The sequence below is a fragment of the Vipera berus genome, assembly GCF_964194415.1.
Source record: "Vipera berus genome assembly, chromosome: 1".
NCBI classification, from domain to species: domain Eukaryota; kingdom Metazoa; phylum Chordata; class Lepidosauria; order Squamata; family Viperidae; genus Vipera; species Vipera berus.
This window is the reverse complement of record NC_138202.1, coordinates 324,984,932-325,007,717: the sequence shown is the minus strand read 5'-3', so window position 1 is coordinate 325,007,717 and position 22,786 is coordinate 324,984,932. Positions and strand designations below refer to the sequence as shown.

Sequence of the window (22,786 nt, the reverse complement as noted above, 5' to 3'; positions counted from 1 at the left end):
GCACCCTGACAGAGTGGCTGCTGAGGCCGTGCATCCCAGAGTTCCTAGAGAATTTCACAATAACGACTTGGTTTGGGCAAGGAACTACGGGCCAGGGCATTTTTGGATTCCGGGGGTGGTGGTTGACAGAACTGGGCCATTGTCCTATATTATTGGGGTGGAGGGGAATCGTCAGATCAGGCGTCATGTAGATCAAATCAGGAAGCGGGTTCCTGAAGGGTCTCAGGGTGACCACTCACAACAAAGAACAATTGAACAAAAAGGGGAAGCCCAGGGACTGGGTCAAGCAGAATATGGGGACCTGGGCTCAACCCTGGCCGATAATGAGATGGAAGTCCAGCAAGGGCTGAAACAGTCTATTAGGATCCACAGACCACCTACATACCTTGCTGATTATGAACAATCCTGAACAGGCCAGAGAGGGTCACCGCTCAGGTTGATGTTGTGTTTGAAAAATATTATGCATGCCATTTGTTATATATATATATATATATATATATATATATATATATATATATATATATATGTGTGTGTGTGTGTGTGTGTGTGTGTGTGTGTGTGTGTGTGTGTGTGTGTATACACACACACACAGAGATACACACGTGTGTGTGTGTGTGTGTGATCTTTTAAGGGGGAAGGGGTGTTATGTATGGGGTGTGAGCAGCAGCTCTGCAGGTACCACCAGGAGGTGCTGTGTTGTGGCCGGATTGGCTGAAAGGGTTTTGGCGGGAGATACGGACGGATGGATTGGCCAGAATGTCACCTGGCTAGGTATATAAGGGGTCCAGGTAACCCCCTTTGTCCAGTACACGCCTACCACAAATAAAGAGCTGACTTGCGGTACTCATCTGCCTCTTCATTGCCATGCGGTCCTCAACCCGCAACTTAACATACTTTTTTCACCACCAAATTTCATTTTGTTAGATAGCACACAGTGTTCAAGTCAAGATCCTTCTGTATCTTAAGCCTATCTTCTGGAGTGTTGGCTATTGCTGCCAGCTTGGTGTTGTCTGCATATTTGATAAATTCCCCATCTATCCCTTTGTCCAAATCATTGATGAAGATGTTGAAGAGTACTGGGCCTAAAACAGAGCCTTGGGGTACCCCACTGCATACTTCCCTCCTTGTATATGCAATTCCATTAACGTGGAGAGTGTGGTTGGTCAGTCAGTTATGAATCCATCTTGTGGTGATGCTGTCTAACCCACATTTAACTTATCAAGTAGTAGGTTGTGGTCTACTTTATCAAATGCCTTACTGAAGTCCCAGTAAATTATATCCACAACATTCCTCTGGTTCACTAATTTTGTCAAAGAATGTCTGAAATGATCTGTTTTTGGCAAACACATGTTGATTTTTGGTTATGACTTTGTTTGCCTCTAGGTGTTTGCTGATTTGTTACTTGATTATCTTTTCCAGAATCTTCCCAGGTATTGAGGTCAGGCTGATAAATCTGTGGTTTCCTGGATCTATTTTTTTTCCTTTTTTGAAGATGGGAACTCCATCAGTTCTTTTCCAGTCCTCTGGTAATTTCCCAATGCTCCAGGATCTTTGAAAAATATAGTTCAGTGGTTCTGAGATCATGTCTGCCAGTTCCTTCAATAGGTTGGACTGTTTTTCCCCTATATGTAAAAACATGCAAAAAACGAGTTGAGTAGTTCTGCTTTCTCCCTGTTGCTTGTCGCCTTCTTGCCACTTTCTCCCACAAATGCACCAATTGTTTCCTTGATTTTTTTCTCAGTTTTTACATGTTAAAAGAAGCTTTTTTTGGTATTTTTTACCTTTGTCACAAGCCTTAGTTCATTTTGAGACTTAGCTTTCCTCACTTCATCTTTGCAGGCTCGGGCTATTTGCTGATATTCTGCCTTAGTTATGTGCCCCTCTTTCCACTTTTTATACTTCTTTTTGTCTTTCAAATTATAAGAGAGTTATTTATGGGCTTTATTTCATGGCCTCAGACTGAGATGAAGGATGTAAGGCAAAGTAAAGAAATAGCTAGGCCATATTTATACTATAGTGTGATGAAGTGGAAAAAGATACAAAAATACTAGCCTAAGGACTGACCAACCCATTTCATATCTGCATTCTCACTTGGAAAGTAGTTTTATCTTTGTCTTGTGGTAGTGCACTAGCTTGCCCTGATTAAGGATGTTGCTTATTGAGACAACAGTCAGAAAGAGGACAAACATATACAATATTTCATTTAACCTTTTACTTTAAAAAAAAAAACATAATTGAAATTTGGAATATATTGCAAAAGGAATGAGGAGAGAGATGGAATGGAATAGTAAAGTAATTCAAACTTAGGTGCACAGAGTTTTTTTTAAGGAGAGATTGATTCATTTAATTTATATGACTCTGGAGTGGTATACAAAGGACAGCTTGCTACTCCTCCAAAAGGCTGTATGCAAGAGAAAATAATTTATTCCATCATGTTTTTGGCTTTAGCTGAAGCCAAATGTTGATGTTTTTATTATTTTTATAGGAATCTTTAAAATCCATTGTACTATTTTAACTGCATTGTTACTGTTTTATAATTCACTGCCATAGTCCAGTGAGTACACATCATCCTAAAAATGCTGCAAATATGTATTTAAATCTTCTTGCCAGAGTGCTAAATATACAGTTCCCTGTTTATAATTCCATTCAGATCTACTATTACATTCAAGACTGACAGTTTTGCACACATCAGTAAATTCCTGAAAAATAATTTATGGTGGCATCTAGAAAACATGTTTCTTTTACGTAAATGATTTTGGATCATAAAATGAGCTTTTGGCAAGGGGTGATTTATGCAGGAATTACAATGGTCATTCAAATTGGATCACAACTTATTTTTTTTTCCAGGCACTTCCTCTTTATAAAGAATAGATGGATTTTTTCATATTGATCAGAAAGCCAATCACATTAAACAACATTGTTGCTTTTCAGTGATAGGGGCTGAATATACTATTTAGTATGTGGAATAAAAACAATTCAGAAAGTGAAAAACATTTACTTGGACATGAGTTCTTATCTAATATATTGACCTTGCCATGCACAAACTGGGAGATGGGGAGAAGCAGACACAATTTCTCAAAGCATATTTATGGATCACCAAATTATTGTGTCTGACGATAATGCCCTGAATATCTTGAAATTGCACATCATCTTAAAAGCTGTTCATGGGTTAAGCATCATTCACATAAATGGTCTTTTGATGAGTAAACAAGAGGTAGTGATATGACTTTTCACCAATGCTATTAGCAAATGCTCTGATATAAGAAGAAAAGTAAGCCAGCTGCAGTAAACCTTTTTTTATCTTTTTTTCCCCTTTATATATTTTATTTGTATTTTTTAACATAACATAAATCATGCAGTAATTTGTAAACAGTATGTTGTCTGGGTAACATTTATAAGACAATCTTTAACAATTGATTTCTATAATCTATATTCCATATGTTAATTTCAGTTGATTTCCCCTTTCCCCAAAGTATCTTTCTTTGCAAAACATTAGATTAAAACAATTCTCATTATTTTGATAAACAACAATTAAGTATATAGTTTTTCCAATAATCCTATTTGTCGTTTTAGTTGCCTTATCGTAAATCCTGTTACCGTGCTTATTTCAGCTTATTTCTCCCCCCCCCCCAAATTCTAAATATTCTTACTAGTGACAATTTTCTCAACAATTAACTACATTTACATTGGTGGATTTAATTCTATTTTTTCCATATAAGCCCTCTTATATTTCTTAATCAATAAGTAAAAAATAGAAAGAGAAAAGAAAAAAGAAAAGAGGAAAGAGACAAAAAAGAGGAAAGAAAGAAGAAAGAAAAAAGAAAAAAAGACAAAAGCACTGAGATACAAAAAATAACATACGATTGAAGATATGTATCCCTCCTAATTTAATATATATTTATTCCCTCAATTTCTTATTCTTTTTGACCATAGCTGAGAATGTATTTAATCTATTTAAACTTTAAGCATTCCATTCAGTAGATCTAATCATCTAATCCTTTAACTTTCATTCAAAATACATTTTTATGCTTTTGTTATCATCACATTTAAATAACTAAAATGTTTGCTTTGTTTAAATCATTTCAACTTTTTTTTACAGAAAGGAAAAAGAAAAAAACCCATATTGTATTAATACACACACACACACATGTATTGGCGTATTTGGGTCTTTTCCTGTGTAAGATTGAGAGTGTCTTGGCGACGTTTCGACGAGGTCCCACTCGTCATCTTCAGGCTGGTGTCTTCGGCTTTGTGCTTGTGCAAACAAAGCGTGATCGGAGCTGCCGTCTCTCTATAAATATTGGTCGGGTTGTATGTGGTGCTGGCTTTGTTGCTGTAAGCGGGTTGGTTGACTGTGTTGTTACAACCTGATTGGATGATGGAGTTATTGTTTGCAGCTTAGTCGGCTGTTTTGTAACATCCTGTGTGGCTGAGGTGTTGGCTGTGTACCCATTTGTCCTTTGTGTTTTAACCACTTGGGTGATGGGCTGTGTGATGACATCCTGAGCTCTAGTGTAGTGATATCCTGAGTTCTGGGCTGCAACATCCTGGGTGGTTGGCTGTGTTGTGGCATCCCAAGTTTTAGTATTGTAACCTCCTGAGTTCTGTGATGTAATGTCCTGAGCAGAAGGCTGTGGTGTAACATCCCGGGCTCTGGTTTGGCTCTGAGTTTGCAGTCTGGCTTTGTGTTCATGGCATGTGTCAGTTTGCTTTGTGTGGGAGTCGGGAGGGGGTGCAGCAGCTGGAGATGTTGCTGTGGTTTGGCTTCTGGATGGTGGTTGCATTTTGACTATGGGGTGGGTTTGGGTTTGAGTCTGGTGAGGATGATTGGTGGTGGCATCCTGTGTTGTTGTGGGTCCGGTGTCGGTTTTTGTGGCTGGGACTCATTTGTTGACTAGGGCTAGTTTCCAAATGTCTGGTAGGTGGGAGGTATCATCATATTTATTCATGTTGTGGGGGTGTTTCTCTATTTCAATGGCTTCCATAATTATTCTCTTATTGTAGTGTTCAGTTTTGGAGATTAATTTCGTTCCTTCAAAGTCAATTTCATGTCCTGTTGCTTTAAGGTTCTGGAAAAGGGAGGAAGTTTTTTTCTTCTTTTCTGACTGCATTCTTGTGTTCTGCGATACGTGCATTTATTCTCCTATTAGTTTGTCCAATGTATGTGGCTGGGCAGATTTTGCATGGTATTTTATAGACTCCTAGGTTTTCAAGCTGGAACTTGTCTTTGGGGCTTCTTAAGATGTTGGCTATTTTTTGGTCAGTGCCAAAGGCTGTCCTGATATTGTGTTTGTGGAGAATTTTGCTGATTTTTTTTCTGTGGCGCCTTTAATGTAGGGGAAGAGGGCGATGCCGTTGTCCTGTTCTGTGTCTTGGTTCTTGGGGGGTGTCTCCCTTTGGATTAGGTTGGTAATAGTGTTTCTTTGGAATCCGTTGGAAACTAATACATTTGTGAGAGTGTGTAATTCAGTTTTAGGTGGTCTTTGTCAGCTAGGCATTTGGCTATGGAGATGAGGGTCTTCACTATGGAGTTGATCTGTGCCAGATGGTGATGGGATTTTGTGTTTAAGTAGCGGTTGGTGTGTGTTTTTCCCCAGTAGATGGTGTGTCCTAGGGAACCATTGGGTTTTTTGTAGATTAGGACATCTAGAAAGGGGAGTTGGTTGTTGGCTTCTATTTCCATAGTAAATTGTATTTTGGGGTGTAGGCTGTTGAGATGTGTGAGGAGGTTGTGTAGTTTTTCTTTCCCATGTGGCCAAATTACAAAAGTGTCATCTACATATCTAAGCCAGAGTTTGGGTTTGTGTTCAGATTTGTCTAAGGCATTGGTTTTAAAGTATTCCATGTATAGGTTTGTGATGACAGGTGAGAGAGGTGACCAGAGCCTGGGATGTTACACCACAGCCTTCTGCTCAGGACATTACATCACAGAACTCAGGAGGTTACAATACTAAAGCTCGGGATGTCACAACACAGCCAACCACCCAGGATGCTGCAGCCCAGAACTCAGGATATCACTACACTAGAGCTCAGTATGTCATCACACAGCCCATCCCCCTCCTTTTTTTCTCCCCAGAGATCTCTAATTTTGGGGACTTTCTTCTTCAGGAAAATAGGTAGGATAGAGAAAATCAATATTCTTACTCAGATTCAAGCATGCTGTTTAAAATCTGCTTAGTTTAAAAGCTTATGACTTCCGTTGTTTTCAGCTGTGACTGGACATGGAGTTAGCCAGCCTTTTCTTCTGTTGGTTTCTGGGAGGCTTCTCCTGGACCGTTTGGGGAGACCACCATCTCTCCTAAGTCCCTGGGATTTCCTTCCTTCATTCCACCCCTTCAGGGTGGGTTCTGGCCCCTTAGGGTCCCTAACAAAAAGAAATTTCAGCTGAAGGGTTTGGCATTCCGAATCTTCCGACTGCTGCGCTGGAAAACAGGAAGCGGAAATCTGCAGTAAACCTGCTATGTAATGCATTTTAGTTTAGCAAATCAGGATTTTACTACAATATCCATATGTGAAGTCTAATCTATAATTACGTGAAAGTAAGTTCAATTAAATATTCTGAAGTAAACATATTTTGCTGGGAGGAAGAAACTGCATATGTGGTTTAAGTACTATTAAGGTACTTAAGAACTTTAAGAGGGAGTAAATTATAAAATTATTAAAACTTTATATTACTACAATATAATAAGCATAATAATAACATTACTTTATTACCAAAATAAATGGAAATTTTCAAAATCTTTGAATATGGAATGCATAATATAAAGGCCTCTTTAATGCAATTTCTTTCCAATTTCTATTTTCACATAGAGATAGCCCTGCTTTCTTAACTTTAGTCTATCCTGACTAGAAAAACCAGGAGTTTCAATCTAATCCATCTGAAAGATGCCAGTCAGACCCACATCCCATAAAAAGTTCACATTCCAACATCTGTGACTGAATTCAGAAGAGTGGAGATATGTTATATATTCCACTTCCTTTTGTGTTATAAGTTGTTCACATAAGTAAATGTATTTTAAGGTACATTAACAAATGCACAAGAGCCCATTCAGTGTAGTGGTTAAGGCATCAGGCTAGAAACTGGGAGACCATGAAGCCTAGACTTGCCTTGGGTATGAAACTAGATGGGTGAAAGAGCAGCAACTGTTATGTTATTTAATTGATCAGCTAAAGTAGTATTTTGTCAGATAAGGTTTTTGTCAAATTCACTTTATTTATTTTTGACTCTGCTCCAGTGTATTTCAAATTTCAGCAAAGCTGATAGTTTCTTTTAAATTACTGCATATGGATGATCTGTTTTCACACTGATGGAAATTCTTGCATCAACCTATCCCAAATTTCCTAAGTTCAAACAAGCCATTGATGTTCCTGGAACTTGTTTAGGGAATATGATTTATCTACCAATATTTATTTATTTTCTTTTTGGGGCATATTGAAATTACAATTGAGTCACAATTTTTGTAGAGTCTCTGGAGAGCATACCTAAAGTTCTAGTTTATAGTATAAAAATACCTTTAATATGCTGATTATGTGCTAACAAGATGGTGTCAACTTTTAGTGATCACATAGATTTTCTTTGTGATGCTTGGCCCCTAAACTTTTCGGGCTTTTCGTACTTTTCGGACTACCAGTGTTACTTCCATTGCCACTGTGACTGAATCCATCTATGTTGTAACTGGTTATCATCTTCTTGTCTTTCTTTTTACCTTTCCTATCATTAGCACCTTCTCTAGGGAGCTAGATTTTCACATAATGTGCCTGAAGGAGGACAATTTGAGTCAGGTTATTTATGCTTTCAGTGAGAACTCTGGGTAGACTTGTTCAATGATGCATTTTTTGTTGTTGTTTTGTTGTTTATCCACTATATTCTCTTCCAACGCCAATGGTGAAAACCATACAGTTTCTTCTTATCCAAGCTTTTCAAAAATCCAACTTTTCCTTCCACAGAGTGTCACCATGAGTACAATTTCTTGCAATGTTCTGATCTTTGTAGATATGTATGTATGTATGTATGTATGTATGTATGTATGTATATGTATGTATGTATACAATTTTACAGCTTGGAATATCTTTTCCAAGAACTTTATGGCTGCTCTACAAGTGCTAGTCTGCAGGATATTTCTTGACTGCTTGTTGTTGTTTGTTGTTGTTGTTGTTGTTGTTTGGTTGTTGTTGTTTTTTTACTGATGATGTTTGATCTGAAAGGAAGAAGCTATTCAGTATCATTTCAACATCTTTGCTAATTGTTTTGGTGTTTTGTCATTTAATTTTAAAACCATACTTTCTTCCAAATCAGCTTTCTTAATATATATTCAGCATACAGGTTAAACAAATAAGGGAGAATATATAGCGTTATCAGCTTTATCTTATTATTTTGCCAACCCACAGCCAGTGAATTTTACTGTAGCCATGCACATTTCATCTAATATTTTTAGTTTCCTTGGTGATTATGAGGGAAATTACCTTCTCTATGATCCAGTACTCAAAAATGCATACTTTTGTCCCTCTAAAAAGAATATTATCTGATCCAGAGATATAGACACTCTATGGCTTCCATATTATAAAATGTATCAGTCCAGCTTGAAATGGTTACTATAAAGCATACTTCTCCAGCTGTTTGGGAATATGCCTGAATGTCAACTATCAGATTTCCCATACTTCCTCAATGCTGCAATTTCAACAAATGTAAAGTGTAAAATGAAGCACTTTACCATGAAAAACACAACCTTCACCTTTACAGTAATGAGATTTATGTTCAGAATAACTAAGCAAGACAATTCTCCTAAAAGGAAAGACTACAGGAATCAAGGGCTCTATAGGCTATGAAGGAGAGAAAGGGGAGGCATGATAAAGATATTTAAAATCATGAGCGGTATTTGTTAGGTTGATCAAAAGAAGTTCTCAATGTGTTAGAACTGAAAGTCATTCACTGAAACTAAACATAGCAAAATTCAGGTAATGTGGTAGGCCCCCCCCCAATAGCTACTAATATCAATGGTTGCTTATAGAGGTGCATATTAATCATAAAATATATATTTAAGTCTAGAATGAACTATTGTACTTTGGAAATTCTGATGAACAGTTTTCTTTTAGCTGTGGACTGGGGGAAAAACTGTAATATTTCGAATGTTTTGAATTTTGGCTAAAACAACATTTTTGGGGTGCTAAGCAAGATTTTACAGATGAGTGGTGCCAGGCTAGAATAAATCAATTCAGATTCAAACTGGAGAGTTTAAGTATAAAAATTAAGAAGATATCTTAAAATTATTCAACCATTAATTGATATTATTTTTGTCATTGTGCTATTTTTTCCTAGAGTGTATTTATATCTTAATTCTTGTACCTAAGGAGGAATTGCCATGTATATGTATAGATGTTATATTGTGTCCATGGAACTATTCAATCTACTATTATTATATGAGCACATTATTGCGTGTTAAATAAGAATAATCTTTTGCAGAAAGATGGGATAAAGAGCTGAAGCCATAGTCTCACAGATGCATTTAGCTATTGTTTTAGTTCAATACCTAATAAAGAGAACTGGATGGACCAAAATTTGTTTTTAGCTAAAGAAATGACAAAATGAAGGAAACTTTGTCGTAATTTAATTTTCAGAGTTTAAACTGCAGAATGAGTTCCAGCCATAGGTGAAATTCAGGCTCAGGACTTGGCTTCAGAGAGAAAGAGGGACCTGCTGAAATTTATGTGAAATTTACAAAATGTGTTAATTAACATGATAACATGAAACTTTATAAAATGTAAGGATGTAATTAATATTCAGATTTATTTATACAATTTAATCCATTTTGGTAATTACTGTGCTTTACTTCTAGGTTGTTTATAAAAACAATGATGTAAGACTGGAATTGTCTCGACTGGCCAAACAAGGAGATCCTAAGATGAAGATTCATGGTGTCGTGGCATTTAAGTGTGAAAATGTGGCAACCTTGGATCCAATCACTTTTGAAACACCAGAATCCTTTATTTCTTTGCCTAAATGGAATGCCAAAAAAACAGGTTCAATATCCTTTGACTTTCGCACCACTGAACCCAATGGGCTGATTCTCTTCAGCCATGGCAAACCACGACATCAAAAAGATGCCAAACATCCACAAATGGTTAAAGTTGACTTCTTTGCCATTGAAATGCTTGATGGGCACCTCTACCTGCTTTTAGACATGGGCTCTGGAACAATTAAAATAAAAGCTTTGCAGAAAAAAGTGAATGATGGAGAGTGGTACCATGTTGACTTTCAAAGAGATGGACGATCTGGTAAGTTTTAACCAAAATGCTCATGAACTCTAAATCCTCTATAGTAAAAGAATTGTTAGAGAAAAAATGTGTATTTAGTATTACTCTAGAACAGCAAAGCAACTTATATTTTGAAATATTCAATTAGTATTTTGATTATTTGTCTTCCTGAACAAGTTGGAGAAGAAGATAATCAAAAGATGCTTATTTTGTAAGTATTTCCAATGTTTAGGAAATGTAATTCGCATATATTGCTCCAACACAAAATAATTATGGAGAATAATATAACAGTATAAAAAACAAAACAATATAAAAGAACTTTGAATCATTGTTATCCTTTACATCATACATGAAATGATTTCATTTTTCTTCAGGTACATAATTGATCCATTAGTAGTTGTACACTATTCATATTTTTTTCAAAAATCTTAACTTTGTTGAGAAGAAATTATCAATGAACAATGGGCACTGAATGAATCATAATACATTAAGGAAATGCATCTATATATAAATAAAACATTGTAAAACATCATTGGTGTAATTGTATGTATGATAAAATACACTTACATTTTGATTTTGATTGCAGTTAGTTATACTTTTAAGTTCTTCATATATTTATGGATTATTCTCTGCTGAGGAAAAGAAAATCAAATCAGAGTTGAATTAGATTTTCATGAGAATAGTTTTCCACAACAAAATATTGCATTGTGAGATGAGCACAATTTATTTTGTGGGATTTTTTCTACTAAAATGCAGTCAGTAAAAATAAAATAGCATGTAAATTTTACACCTAAACTTTCCATACTTCTTGGCACATCAGTTTTTTAGGGAAAAAAGGTAAAAATGAAAATGTATATAGTACAGCTGGAGAATCAAAGAGAAAAGCAACCTAAAATTAAGGAGAAATTTCCTGACAGAACAATTAAGTGGAACAACCTGCCTCCAAAAGTTGTGAATACTATAACACTGGAAGTTTTTAAGAAGAGACTGGACAGCCATTTTTCTGAAATGGTTTAGGCAGTGGTGGGATTCAGCCAGTTGGCACTGGTTCAGCAGAACTGCTAGCTAATTTTTTGTTCCCCAAGCCGAGAATGGACTTCTGGAAGCGGCAACCACACAGAGAACCGGTTGTTCACATATTTGAATCCCACCACTGGATATAGGGTTTCCTGCTGGAGCAGGGGATTGGACTAGAAGACTTCCAAAGTCCCTTCCAGCTCTATTATTATTATTATTATTATTATTATTATTATTATTATTATTATTATTATTATTATTATTATTATTATTATTATTATTATTATTATTATTATTATTGCTAAAATGTGGATATGGTTTGTTTATGGAGTACCTGTGTAACTTGTTTGATTCCTAGTAATTGGATGAATGCTGTTAATATGAGAAATACATGAATGTGAAAGAAGGTTTACTGCATATTTTGTAGGTTTAAAGAAAATATGTTATAAAGTGAATAGGCTTGAATTATGAAACTTTTTGTATGAATATGGAGTTGAAGATGGGTTGTAAAATGCAATCACAGAAATATATATAAGAAAGCAATGTGTAAAAATAAATAGAATGCTTAGTGAATATTTCACTATTGATCAAGGTGTAAGATAAACAATTTCTTGGTTGTTCTATGCATTTAACATTTAGATACATTGTTTTTAATGCATTTATGGATTAATATGTAAGGAATGCTTGTGATATTAGAAATGTGTTGGTTGGGAGTATGGATATATATACATATTAGCTACAGAAATTGAATGAATGAATGAATAATGAATAAATGAATGAATGAATGAATGAATGAATGAATGAATGAATGAATGAATGAATGAATGATATTTACCATAATGTTTATAGATTCTGCCTGGGGTAAATAATACATTTTTCACATATCTTGGAGAAATGTTTCCTAAAGAGGAGACATGATAGATAAATATTAAGGTGTGATAGAGTTGCAAAACAAATACATGTAAGAAGAGTAAAAGAATTCAGAGGAATGGAAGATCAGGAAAGTTGTGATTGAATGAAGTTGATGAGATCCTGGAAAAGAGAGCTCAGGAGACATATAGTGAATTGTGTTACAGTAAGTCTTCCTATTTTTTATTTTCCTTTTCTACTACATGAGGCTGCTTACCCTGGAAGGGAATAGTGTAGTAGCTACGGATGTGTATATGTTTAAACTCTCACGTTCACTGAAAATTACTTCCAAGGGCTGCTATTTAACTTCCTAAGGAAAAGATACTAGCTTCTTTGGTTATGTTGTTCTACTTTTATTTAGTTTTTCTTTTTTTAGAGTAAAAAGACAAGGACTATATTATATTTGGGTTTATGGGTGTCTGTGGTTTAATAGGAAGTTTTAGTCATTTTATTAAAAATAGCAAAACTAAAAAAAAACCGTATTTACAAACTTATGGAATTGCTCACTGCTGATATTAGTATGCAGAACTTCAGGGGCAAAGAGATTGTTTTCTGCTAACATGAAATGCCAGAACAAGAAGCAAGCATCATTGCCTTGCTCAGGTTCTACATACATCAACAAAAACTGAAAAGAGAAGAGAAGAGAAGAACCCAGAAATTTGACACTTTGTGGAATGGCTGGTCCAACAAGCAAGATAAGGCAAAACTGATAAAACATTTGCCAGTTTCATCCCTTTTCCTTTTGTCTGAGCTACGGAAAGGGTCCTTCAAATCCTTCAAGCTAGCATTTCTTTTGCAGAATCTTAAGTGGTTTCAATGACACTGCAAGTGAAACAAAGAGAAATCAGCAAATAAAAATCAGCATCATAGGAAATAGTTCCAAAAGAGTTATCAGTTTGAATCATCATGTGGAAGTGATAATATTGAGACAAAACTGTTGTTGGACCAGATATGAGTTCACTTGACATTGGCCCACAGAATGCCATGTTCCAGAAACATTTAGAAAGTTACAAGATTGTGTGTGTGATCTCTGCATTACCTTTTTGGGGGAAAATAATAGGCAGCCTTATTATCAGGTTCATAGATGTTAGTATATATTATTTTATTATTTAAAAGCAATATAAAAAGGGCTTTCTAGCTGTCAGAGAGAAAAGGCCGTGTATATGAAATTTTAAGCCTGTCTGTTTCACATGTGGAGTCATACTGTGTACTTCCTCTATTAACTCAGCAACAATATTTAGTGCCTGATTTTTTTAAGTCTTCTGCTTATCTCACCATTGACTGGCTTTCCAGCTGAAGTGCACTATCAGAAATACATGGAAATGTTAGACTTCATTTTCATTTTCATCTAGCTGCAGTAATTTTGCTTGAATCTGGAGCTATAGGTAATTGGAAAGTTTCTCTAAACATGATGGGATTAAACCAGATTTAATAATAATAATAAGTTGGAAGGGACCTTGGAGGTCATCTAGTCCAACCCCCTGATCAGGCAGGAAACCCTATACCATTTCAGACAAATGGCTGTCCAGTCTCTTCTTAAAAACTTCCAGTGTTGGAGCATTCACCACTTCTGGAGGCAGGTTATTCCAATGGTTAATTGTTCTGTCAGGAAGTTTCTCCTTAGTTCTAGGTTGCTTCTCTCTGAGACTAGTTTCCATCCGTTGCTTCTTGTCCTGCTTTCAGGTGCTTTGGAGAATAGCTTGACTCCCTCTTCTTTGTGGCAGCCCCTGAGATATTGGAACACTGCTATCATGTCACCCCACGCACTTCTCTTCGTTAAACTACACATACCCAATTCCAGCAACCGTTCCCTATATGTTTTAGCTTCCAGTCCCCCAATCATCTTTGTTGCTCTTCTCTGTACCCTTTGTAGAGTCTCAACATCTTTTTTACATTGTGGTGACCAAAACTGGATACAGTATTCCAAGTGTGGCCTTACCAAGGCATTGTAAAGTAGTATTAGTACTTCACGTGATCTTGATTCTATCCCTCTGTTAATGCAGCCTAGCACTGTGTTGGCTTTTTGGCAGCTGCATCACACTGCTGTCTCATAGTGAAGTGATTGTCCACTAGGACTCCGAGATCCCTCTCACAGTTACTACTATTGAGCAAGGTACCACCTATACTATACCTGTTCCTTTGATTTTTCCTGCCTAAATGTAGAACCTTACTTTTTCACCATTGAATTTCATTTTGTTAAATAGCGCCCAGTGTTCGAGTCTCTCCAGATCCTCCTGTATCTTAAGTCTATCTTCTGGAGTGTTGGCTATTCCTGCCAGCTTGGTGTCGTCTGCAAATTTGATGAGTTCCCCATCTATCCCCTCATCCAAATTGTTGATGAAGATGTTGAAGAGCACTAGGCCTAGAACAGAGCCCTGGGGCACCCCACTATACACTTCCCTCCATATAGATGCAGTTCCATTGAGGACCACACGCTGAGTACGGCCTGTCAGCCAGCTATGAATCTATCTGGTGGTGATGGTATCTAACCCACATTTTTCTATCTTATCAAGTAGTAGATTGTGATCTACTTTCTCAAATGCCTTACTGAAGTCCAAGTGAATTATATCTACAGCATTGCTCTGGTCCACTAATTTTGTCACTTGATCAAAGAATGCAATAAGATTTGTCTGGCATGATCTGTTTTTGAGAAACCCATGTTGGCTTTTAGTGATGACTTTGATTTGTTTGTTTGTTTCCAGAATCTTCCCAGGTATTGAGGTCAGGCTGATAGGTCTGTAGTTTCCTGGCTCTATTTTTTCCCCTTTTTGAAGATGGGAACTACATTAGCTCTCTTCCAGTTCTCTGGTAGTTCCCCAGTGCTCCAGGATCTTTGAAAGATCTAGTTCAGTGGTTCTGAGATCACATCTGCCAGTTCCTTCAGAACCTTGGGTTGTAATCCATCTGGTCCTGGTGATCTGAACTTGTCTAGGCTGGCAGGTGCTCACTTACCATTTTCTTGCCTATTTTAACTTGTGTTTCTATTCTGTTTTTATAGCACTGTTTTTGGTAGGTTGGACTGTTTTTTTCCCTTTGTGTAAAGATGGATGCAAAAAATGAGTTAAATAGTTCTGCTTTCTCCCTTTTGCTTGTCACCTTCTTGCCACTTTCCTCCACTAATGGACCAATCATTTCCTTAACTTTTTTCTTGTTTTTTATTGAAATTAGCTCTTTTAAAGTCCAAGACTCTAGTTTGACTGTGTTCTATTGCTTATGCTTCCAGAATGTTGAATTCCAATATTGCATGATCACTTCCCCCCAGGGTTCCTGTGGCTTCGACACCTTCTATCATTTCATCTCTGTTAGTGAGAATTAAATCCAATATGGCTAATCCCCTAGTTCCCTTCTCTACTTTTTGGGAGAGAAATTTGTCTGCTAGGTTTGTCAGGAATCTGTTTGATCTTCCACTTGCTGCAGAGTTTGTCTCCCAGTTGGTGTCAGGGTAGTTAAAGTCCCCCATTACTATTGTGATGTGCTTCCTACATACTTTAGTTAGCTGACTAGCAAAACGTTCATCTATTTCCTCTGCTTGGTTGGGCAGCCTATAGTATACACCTATGGCAATGTCATTTTTCCCCATTTTATATTGACCCAAATGCATTCAAGTTTACAGTTTTCATCATTGTTGTGCTCTATTTTTGTAGAGATAAAGTTATTTGTTATATATAGAGCAACTCCACCTCCTCTTTTGTTAAGTCTGTTTCTTTTAAATAATTTAAATCCCTCTAGCTATGTGTTCCATTGGTGGGTTTCATCCCACCATGTTTCCATAATGGCAACAATATCATATCTGCCCTCATTTACCTGAATTTCTAGTTCACCCTGCTTACTGTTCATATTCTGTGTATTGGTGTATAGACATTTGCGTCCCTTATGACTGACCCTGTATTTACTTGCTACATAACTTGTGTGGTGCCTGAGTTCCCCTATTTTCTTAGATTGCCGGTGACAGTGATGTTCTGTGTCAATTAACTCACTGTCCCCGTTGTTTAGTTTAAATATTCCTCCAGAAAAGCTGTGAATGTATTGCCAAGTAACTCAGTCCCTTTCTTGGATGGATGCAGACCATCTCTATTGTACATTTTTTCATTGGACCAGTTACAGACATTGTGACTAATATAACCAAAGCCTTCTCCTTTCCACCACTCCTTTAGCTACATATTAAATTCTGCTATACGCTGGCCTTTTCCATTTTGCTCCTTATACACTGGTAAGACCTCTGAAAAAGTGAGCCTACAGCCTATTCTGCTGAGTTCCTGCCCCAAGCTCTGGAAATCATTGTGCACACAGAGTACATCCTTTTGGGACAGATCGTTAGTGCCAAGATGTACAACAGCATCCACATCACAGTCATTGCTGGCATTGTTGACTATTTTGAAAATACGCTTCTTGTCCCTACTGGCAGTAGCACCTGGAAGACACCTGACCTCTTTTGAAACCTCAGTATCCTTTCCTATATTTACATCCCTTATAATTGAATCACCAACCAGAAGGTGGCTTCTCTTTTTGGGTACCTTTCTTTTCTTGCATGACTGATGTGTAATACCTGATTCGCACTTCTCCCTGTCAGATTATAAGAAACATCATTTGTTTCAGATGAAACAACAAATTGCAGTTAGTTACAAATGGAAGCATGCTCAGCATCATACCTTCATTTAAAAGTTGTAAGCTTCTTTGGTGACTGACTATTCTACCATCATAGCAAGGAGAAGGACACTACTCAGCAGCCAAAATAATCTCTCCCCTTCTTGCTTGTGCTGCAGTACGGTGGTGGATAATGGAAATGCTAATGACTATTAAATGAGCAATGGAAGAGGGACGATTCAGACAAAAGGGGCATCTTAACAGAGCTGATACTGTCCCTATTTCCTTTCATTTCCTCTGCTACTGCCTGACGTAATGTTGCCGCCAAGCCTCAGTTTTAGAAAGCAAATTTGTTGAAATGAAATTGCTGAGATAATGAATATAATTGAAGAGGCTCATTAACTCATACCTATGGGAAATGTTTGTCTGTTATTACTGCATTGCCATCCTTGCAGGTAAAGCAGAGAGGAGGAAGAGGTGAAAGTGGGAGGCTGGAAATCCCACAAAAGCATTCAGTAAAGCTTTGCTGTCTGTGGCTTTTGCAACACGACAAGATTGCATTAATAATTGTGTTATGAGGTTCCTTGAGCAGTTTAATGTTTTGTTAAACTCTTCAGGATGTTGAAAGAAAAAAGACAGAAGCCCTTCAAATGGGTTTCTTTAACCAAGCTGCTATCCAAACATCTGAAAAATGATGATCGTGCTTTAAAATCAGACAAGAAATTCATTATGGCCAAATTCTACTTGTACGTGCCAGTGTAAATCAGACTATATAAACAGTTTGTTTTCACTGCTAAGCCTACATTTAACAGCTAAAATGTCATTGAAATTTTGAATTAAAACCTGTATTCCAGTTTAAGTGCTAAAAATTATAGGGTGGAAAGAGGCACATGGCTTTTTTTTTCAGAGTATATAATTAGAGGCTTGGAATAATCACAGTCTCAATCAGAGTAACATTTTCCAGATATCCATTTCATTGTTGGAAGTATTTCTTTCCCTTTCTCTGTCCCCTTATGCCATCTAGGAGGTTTTTTTTATGTCTCTCTGTGTGTAAAACTATATGACACTTTCCAACTTATTCAAGTACTTTTTTAAATTATTCTTGTTTCATAGAACCCCAAGAAGTAGGGGATAGGTGCCCTAACTAGATGTCTGTAAACAATAGAAAACTTAGGTCATGACCAATCATCATAATGACAAAACAAATAAAGCACCAGGTTTCCATTCCTTGGGAGGCAGTTCCCTCTGTGCTTTTTAAGTCTGTTATGCCTTACTGTTGTGATTCAGGGTCAGCCTGTGGGTTCGGCAGTTGGGTCGGACGACTCAGAGGAGGAGGAGGGGGGTGTTGAAGAGCTTGCTGAGGGGGTTGGAGAGCTTGCTGATGAGAGCCCTCAGCCAGGCCCCTCCCATCTGGTCACGACGGAGACCCAGCTGTGTGAGCCTGACAGCATGCATGAAGATGACCCACAGCTGGCCCTGTTCAAGGACGCCCGACGCAGGAGGCAGTCAATCAGGAGTAAACAGAGGAAGGCAATGGGGCACCTCGGAAGGAGGCAGAGAGAAGCCACGCCCTGAACTGTATAAAAGGGGAATGCGTGGGAGGGCTGGTTTGCTGAAGGCAACCGCTTGAATAGCTCCTGTTTCATGGTTCGTGTCTTGTTTGCTTTTGTATCCATAAATTTGGTAGGCTTAGTTCCAGCCTCTTGTCTTCTTGTAAAAGGGGTTGTCCCTGCCTTTTCTGCAGGGCCGGTAGCAGGCTGGTACAGAACACTTACAAGTATTTAGCCATAGTAAGCATGTTTAAAATTTTAGACTGTCAAGGTTTTCTTCCAGGTATTCTTTCATAGAGGAACAGTTGCAGAGTTGCCCACATTTTAAAATTGGATCACCTACCATGACATCCCAATGGTTAGCATAAATAACACACTAGCATGTTCTTCCAAACCTCCCCCTGCCCTCACGTTTTTTCTTTTCTTTCTGACCAATGCAAAATATCTGTGGAAGGTAAATGGCTATTTCAATTTTATATATGCCTGTTCAGTTCAGAGTCTTGCTGAGTTCATTGAAGTTTATTCCTAAGTAAAGGATAGTATGATTGCAATATTCTTAATAGAATTCTAAATAGAATTCTAAATAGAATTTAACAGCAGAAACAGAATCAAACAACTGATTGTATTTGCAATTTAGCAGCAATTTCTGAAAACAGTGTATTTATAAAAAAAAACTTTACTTCACCTACCCTTGTAACTATTGTTTATAATACATACAACATAATCAGGAAAAAACAGTCTATTTCTGCACATATCAGAACTTCACTAGAAATAGCTAGGTTCAGTCATGAATATCTGCTTTATTTCTAACCACTGCTCAAATAATAAACTCAGTTCAAAGGGATTAGCTATTCACAAACTGAGAATGGGAGGTAATGGCAAATGTTAATTGACTAACTAGCTATCACTAACACATCCCAGTAAGGTATTTAGAAGGCAGAACTTCCTAAATACTAGAACATCCACCTCTTCAGGATGTTAATGTTGATGTTGGGGGAGAGATTAACAAAGAGTATACCACCAGGGATGTAATGACCATGTGTTTATTGAGAGACAGGAAATTTGAGGGGATGAATGTATAGAAGAAAGAGGAAGATAAACTGAAATCACTATAGAAAAGGCCTCCTATCCCCAGCCTTCTCTAGCATTCCAGAAGCATAATGATATCAAATGTCATTGACAGGACCAGAAGGCCATACTTCCTTCATCTGTGTCCTAACAAACATCATCTTCCAGACCATCTAATGCCATTTCTGTCAAAAACCCAGAAATGTGTTATTAATGGAAGTAGCAGCTTTACCCAAAATATCCTGTAAGCAGAAGTTGGAAATAAGGCGGAAATTATCCCGAATAGACAGATCAAGAGACAACTTCCAAAGTAACTTGAACTACATTCCCAGAACAGGAACTGCCTGTCCTGTGTAATCAACTCAGGAAAGGATTCTTAATTTCCCCTCACTTCAAAATATTAAATAGGAGGCAAGAAGGATACTGTAGCTCTGTTGTGATTCAGGGTCAGCCTGTGGGTCCGGCAGCCGGGTCGGATGACTCGGATGACTCAGACGAGGGGGAGGAGGAGGGTGTTGAAGACGAACTTGCTGATGATGGCTTGGAGGCTTCGCAGAGCCCCCAGCCAGGCCCCTCTTCTCAGCTGCGCGAGCCCGACAGTGCGGATGATGATGACCCACAGCTGGCCCTGTTCAAGGACGCCCGACGCAGGAGGCAGTCAAGCAGGAGCAAGCAGAGAAAGGCTGTGGGACTCCTCGGAAGGAGGCACAGGGAGGCCACGCCCTGAACTCTAATAAAGGGAGTGTTTGGGGAAGGGCTGGTTGCTGAAAGCAACCGCTCCGTTTGAGGATCAAAGTTCCGGTATCTGGTTTCATGTTTTGTTGCTTGTTTGTATAATAAATCTTGGCAGACGTTTTCCAGCCTCAGACGCTCTCCAGCCTCTGCCGTTTGTACAGGGGTTGCCTTTCTGCAAGGCCGGTAGCAGGCTGGTACAGAACAAGCTCTTCTATAGCTGGCTCGGTTTGTTTGTTTGTTTGTTTGTTCGTTCATTCGTTCATTCGTTCATTCGTTCATTCGTTCATTCGTTCATTCGTTCATTCGTTCATTCGTTCATTCGTTCATTCGTTCATTCGTTCATTCGTTCATTCGTTCATTCGTTCATTCGTTCATTCATTCGGGTTTTTCATCCTGCTTTTATTACTTTATAAGTAACTCAAGGCAGCAAATATTCCTTCTTCTCCATGTTCCCCACAACAACCTTGTGAAATGAATTGGATTGAGCATGAATGACTGTTACAAAATCACCCAGCCAACTTTGGTTTATTAATCAAAATAGCTGCTGATCTCACTAAAAGTGACTCTGGGAAGCATAAAACAATCATTATAAATGTTAATGTATGCTATCTTGTTGGTTGAATGAGAGGCATCCGTTCTGCAGCAAATAAATTTATTTATTGTTAATCAAGCCACCTTTGTCCTTAATTGGTTGTTGTTGATGATTATCATCATCATCATTGTCATGCTCCACCATTGGAAAACTGGGCATTAAATATCCAGAGAAAACCTCCCAGGGAGAAAACCTAAAAAGAGCAATATGAAGTTACCGCATCTGTGCTGCAAAAATCTGGATTGCCACTAGATGTAGGAAACAGAGAAAACTGCCATTCAGATTTGGTATGCTTAACTACAACTGTTTATTGAATTCAAATTTCAGTTTTAGGTTTCAAATCATTTATTGATTTCATTTGCTTGGAATTCCAGAGCTTTTGTAGAATAGAGTTTGCTCTGAGGACGCTTAAAAACATGGTGATCCTGTGAAATTTGTGATGATTACATATGCAGATGAGAAGCCCTAACCTGGTAAAAGAAGTGATACTCTGATACAGGGTTTTTATTTGTTTTGTTTTTTGTTTTGTTTTGTTTTTTGCGATACTAATTAGATGCAGCAGTGTTTTTTTAAAAAACAGGTACAGTAAATGTTTAGGTTCAGAATAAGGCAGTTAATTTTGCCTAGATATGATTTATAAAATTGCATGTACCTCTCTACCTCAATTTTTTCAAATTATGGTGCTGGAGAAGCCTCTTGAGAATCTCTTAGACTGAAAGATCAAATCTGTCAATCCTAAAGGAAATCAAGCATGACTGTCCTTTGGAAGCACAGTTTCTGAAGCTGAAGGTCAAATACTTTGCCCACCTAATGAGAAGAAAGGACTCATAGGCAAAGACAATGATGTTGGGAAAGAAGAAGGGGATGGAAGAGGATGAGATGGTTAGATAGTGTCATTAACACAATGAAAGTAAATTTAAGCAAACTCCAGGAAATAGTGGAAAACTGGGGGGGGGGCTGCCTTGCTATGGTCCACGGGGTTGCAAAGAGTCAGATATGACTTAGCGACTGAACAACTTTTCCTCAAAGCCTTAGGCATGGCCCCCAAAACACCTGATGTTGCTTGGAAAATATATTTTAAAAAGTATTTACATTAAGTATATTGCTTTAATTTTAAAGTAAATATTTTTTCTCTCTTTTTTGTAGTGCATCTCCTAATATATCACTCAAAGATCAAATGTAGCCCTAAGCCTAAGAAAAAAAGTATGTTCTGATATACAAGCACTTATCCCAGATGAATTGCTAGTCCCAGAAAATAATTAATGAGAACTGCATTTTACTGCTGTGCACTTTCGGAGCTTAAAAGGACCACTAAGAGCTTTTGATTAACCTGTTGTGCTTTCCCTTTTGTCCTTTAGCATGGCACTGCACTTCTCTCTCTCTCTCTCTTTTTATTTTTTACATTTTTTCTGGCACTCCCAGAATCCATTATTGATCAAACTCTAGGAGAAAAAGAATAATATGCATGCCAGTATATCTGCATTCTGCAAAATGTTGTGATATGATTCGCTATTAGAGAAAACACACACACATACACACATGCATACACACCCACCCCCCTACATTAAAAGTAGGCAGAAAAAATCATCACCTTTATGTCTAACTAAGTATAGATTTTAGATTTCAAAGAGAACTTTAAATTAGTTTATATTCCATTAAAGAAGCATGGTAAATGTTTCTAAGGCTTAAGCTTCCTCCCATCTAAATGTAGGAACAGAGGAAAGATTATTTTTCTTACTAATAATAGATCCACAAACAATAGACAACTAAATTGTTTCCCAGTAACCATCTTGTTGTGATTCTGACATAGATTGATAAGGCTTTTGAATAATATATTACTGAGCTGTTACCTTACTTGCAGTTTTGGCCCTTTCACATGCAGCATTTGCTCCAATGAGGCACTGGTGAAATGCTGCCATCTTTTTTCCATAAGGTAAATATTGGGTGCAGTCTCTGTTTCTGCTGACCTCATAGACACTTCCATGCATTTTTCTTGGAAACTATTCAGAAGTGGTCCTTGATTACTTATAGTATGTTTCCCACTATACCTCTGGTATTTCCTGGATGCCTCCCATCCAAG

The 22,786-nt window shown here is 37.5% G+C and overlaps 1 protein-coding gene across 22 annotated transcripts in view; it reads left to right on the top strand.

Moving 5' to 3' along the window:
* Positions 1–22,786, top strand: part of NRXN1 (neurexin 1) — a gene marked incomplete at its 5' end in the record, with an annotated part of 953,418 nt that overhangs the window by 347,232 nt on the left and 583,400 nt on the right. For all 22 annotated transcript variants that reach the window (XM_081315130.1, XM_081315141.1, XM_081315140.1 and 19 more), the window contains one exon: positions 9,834–10,272. In XM_081315130.1, the coding sequence (XP_081171256.1) occupies positions 9,834–10,272 (439 nt within the window). The remainder of the gene's footprint in view (positions 1–9,833; positions 10,273–22,786) is intronic.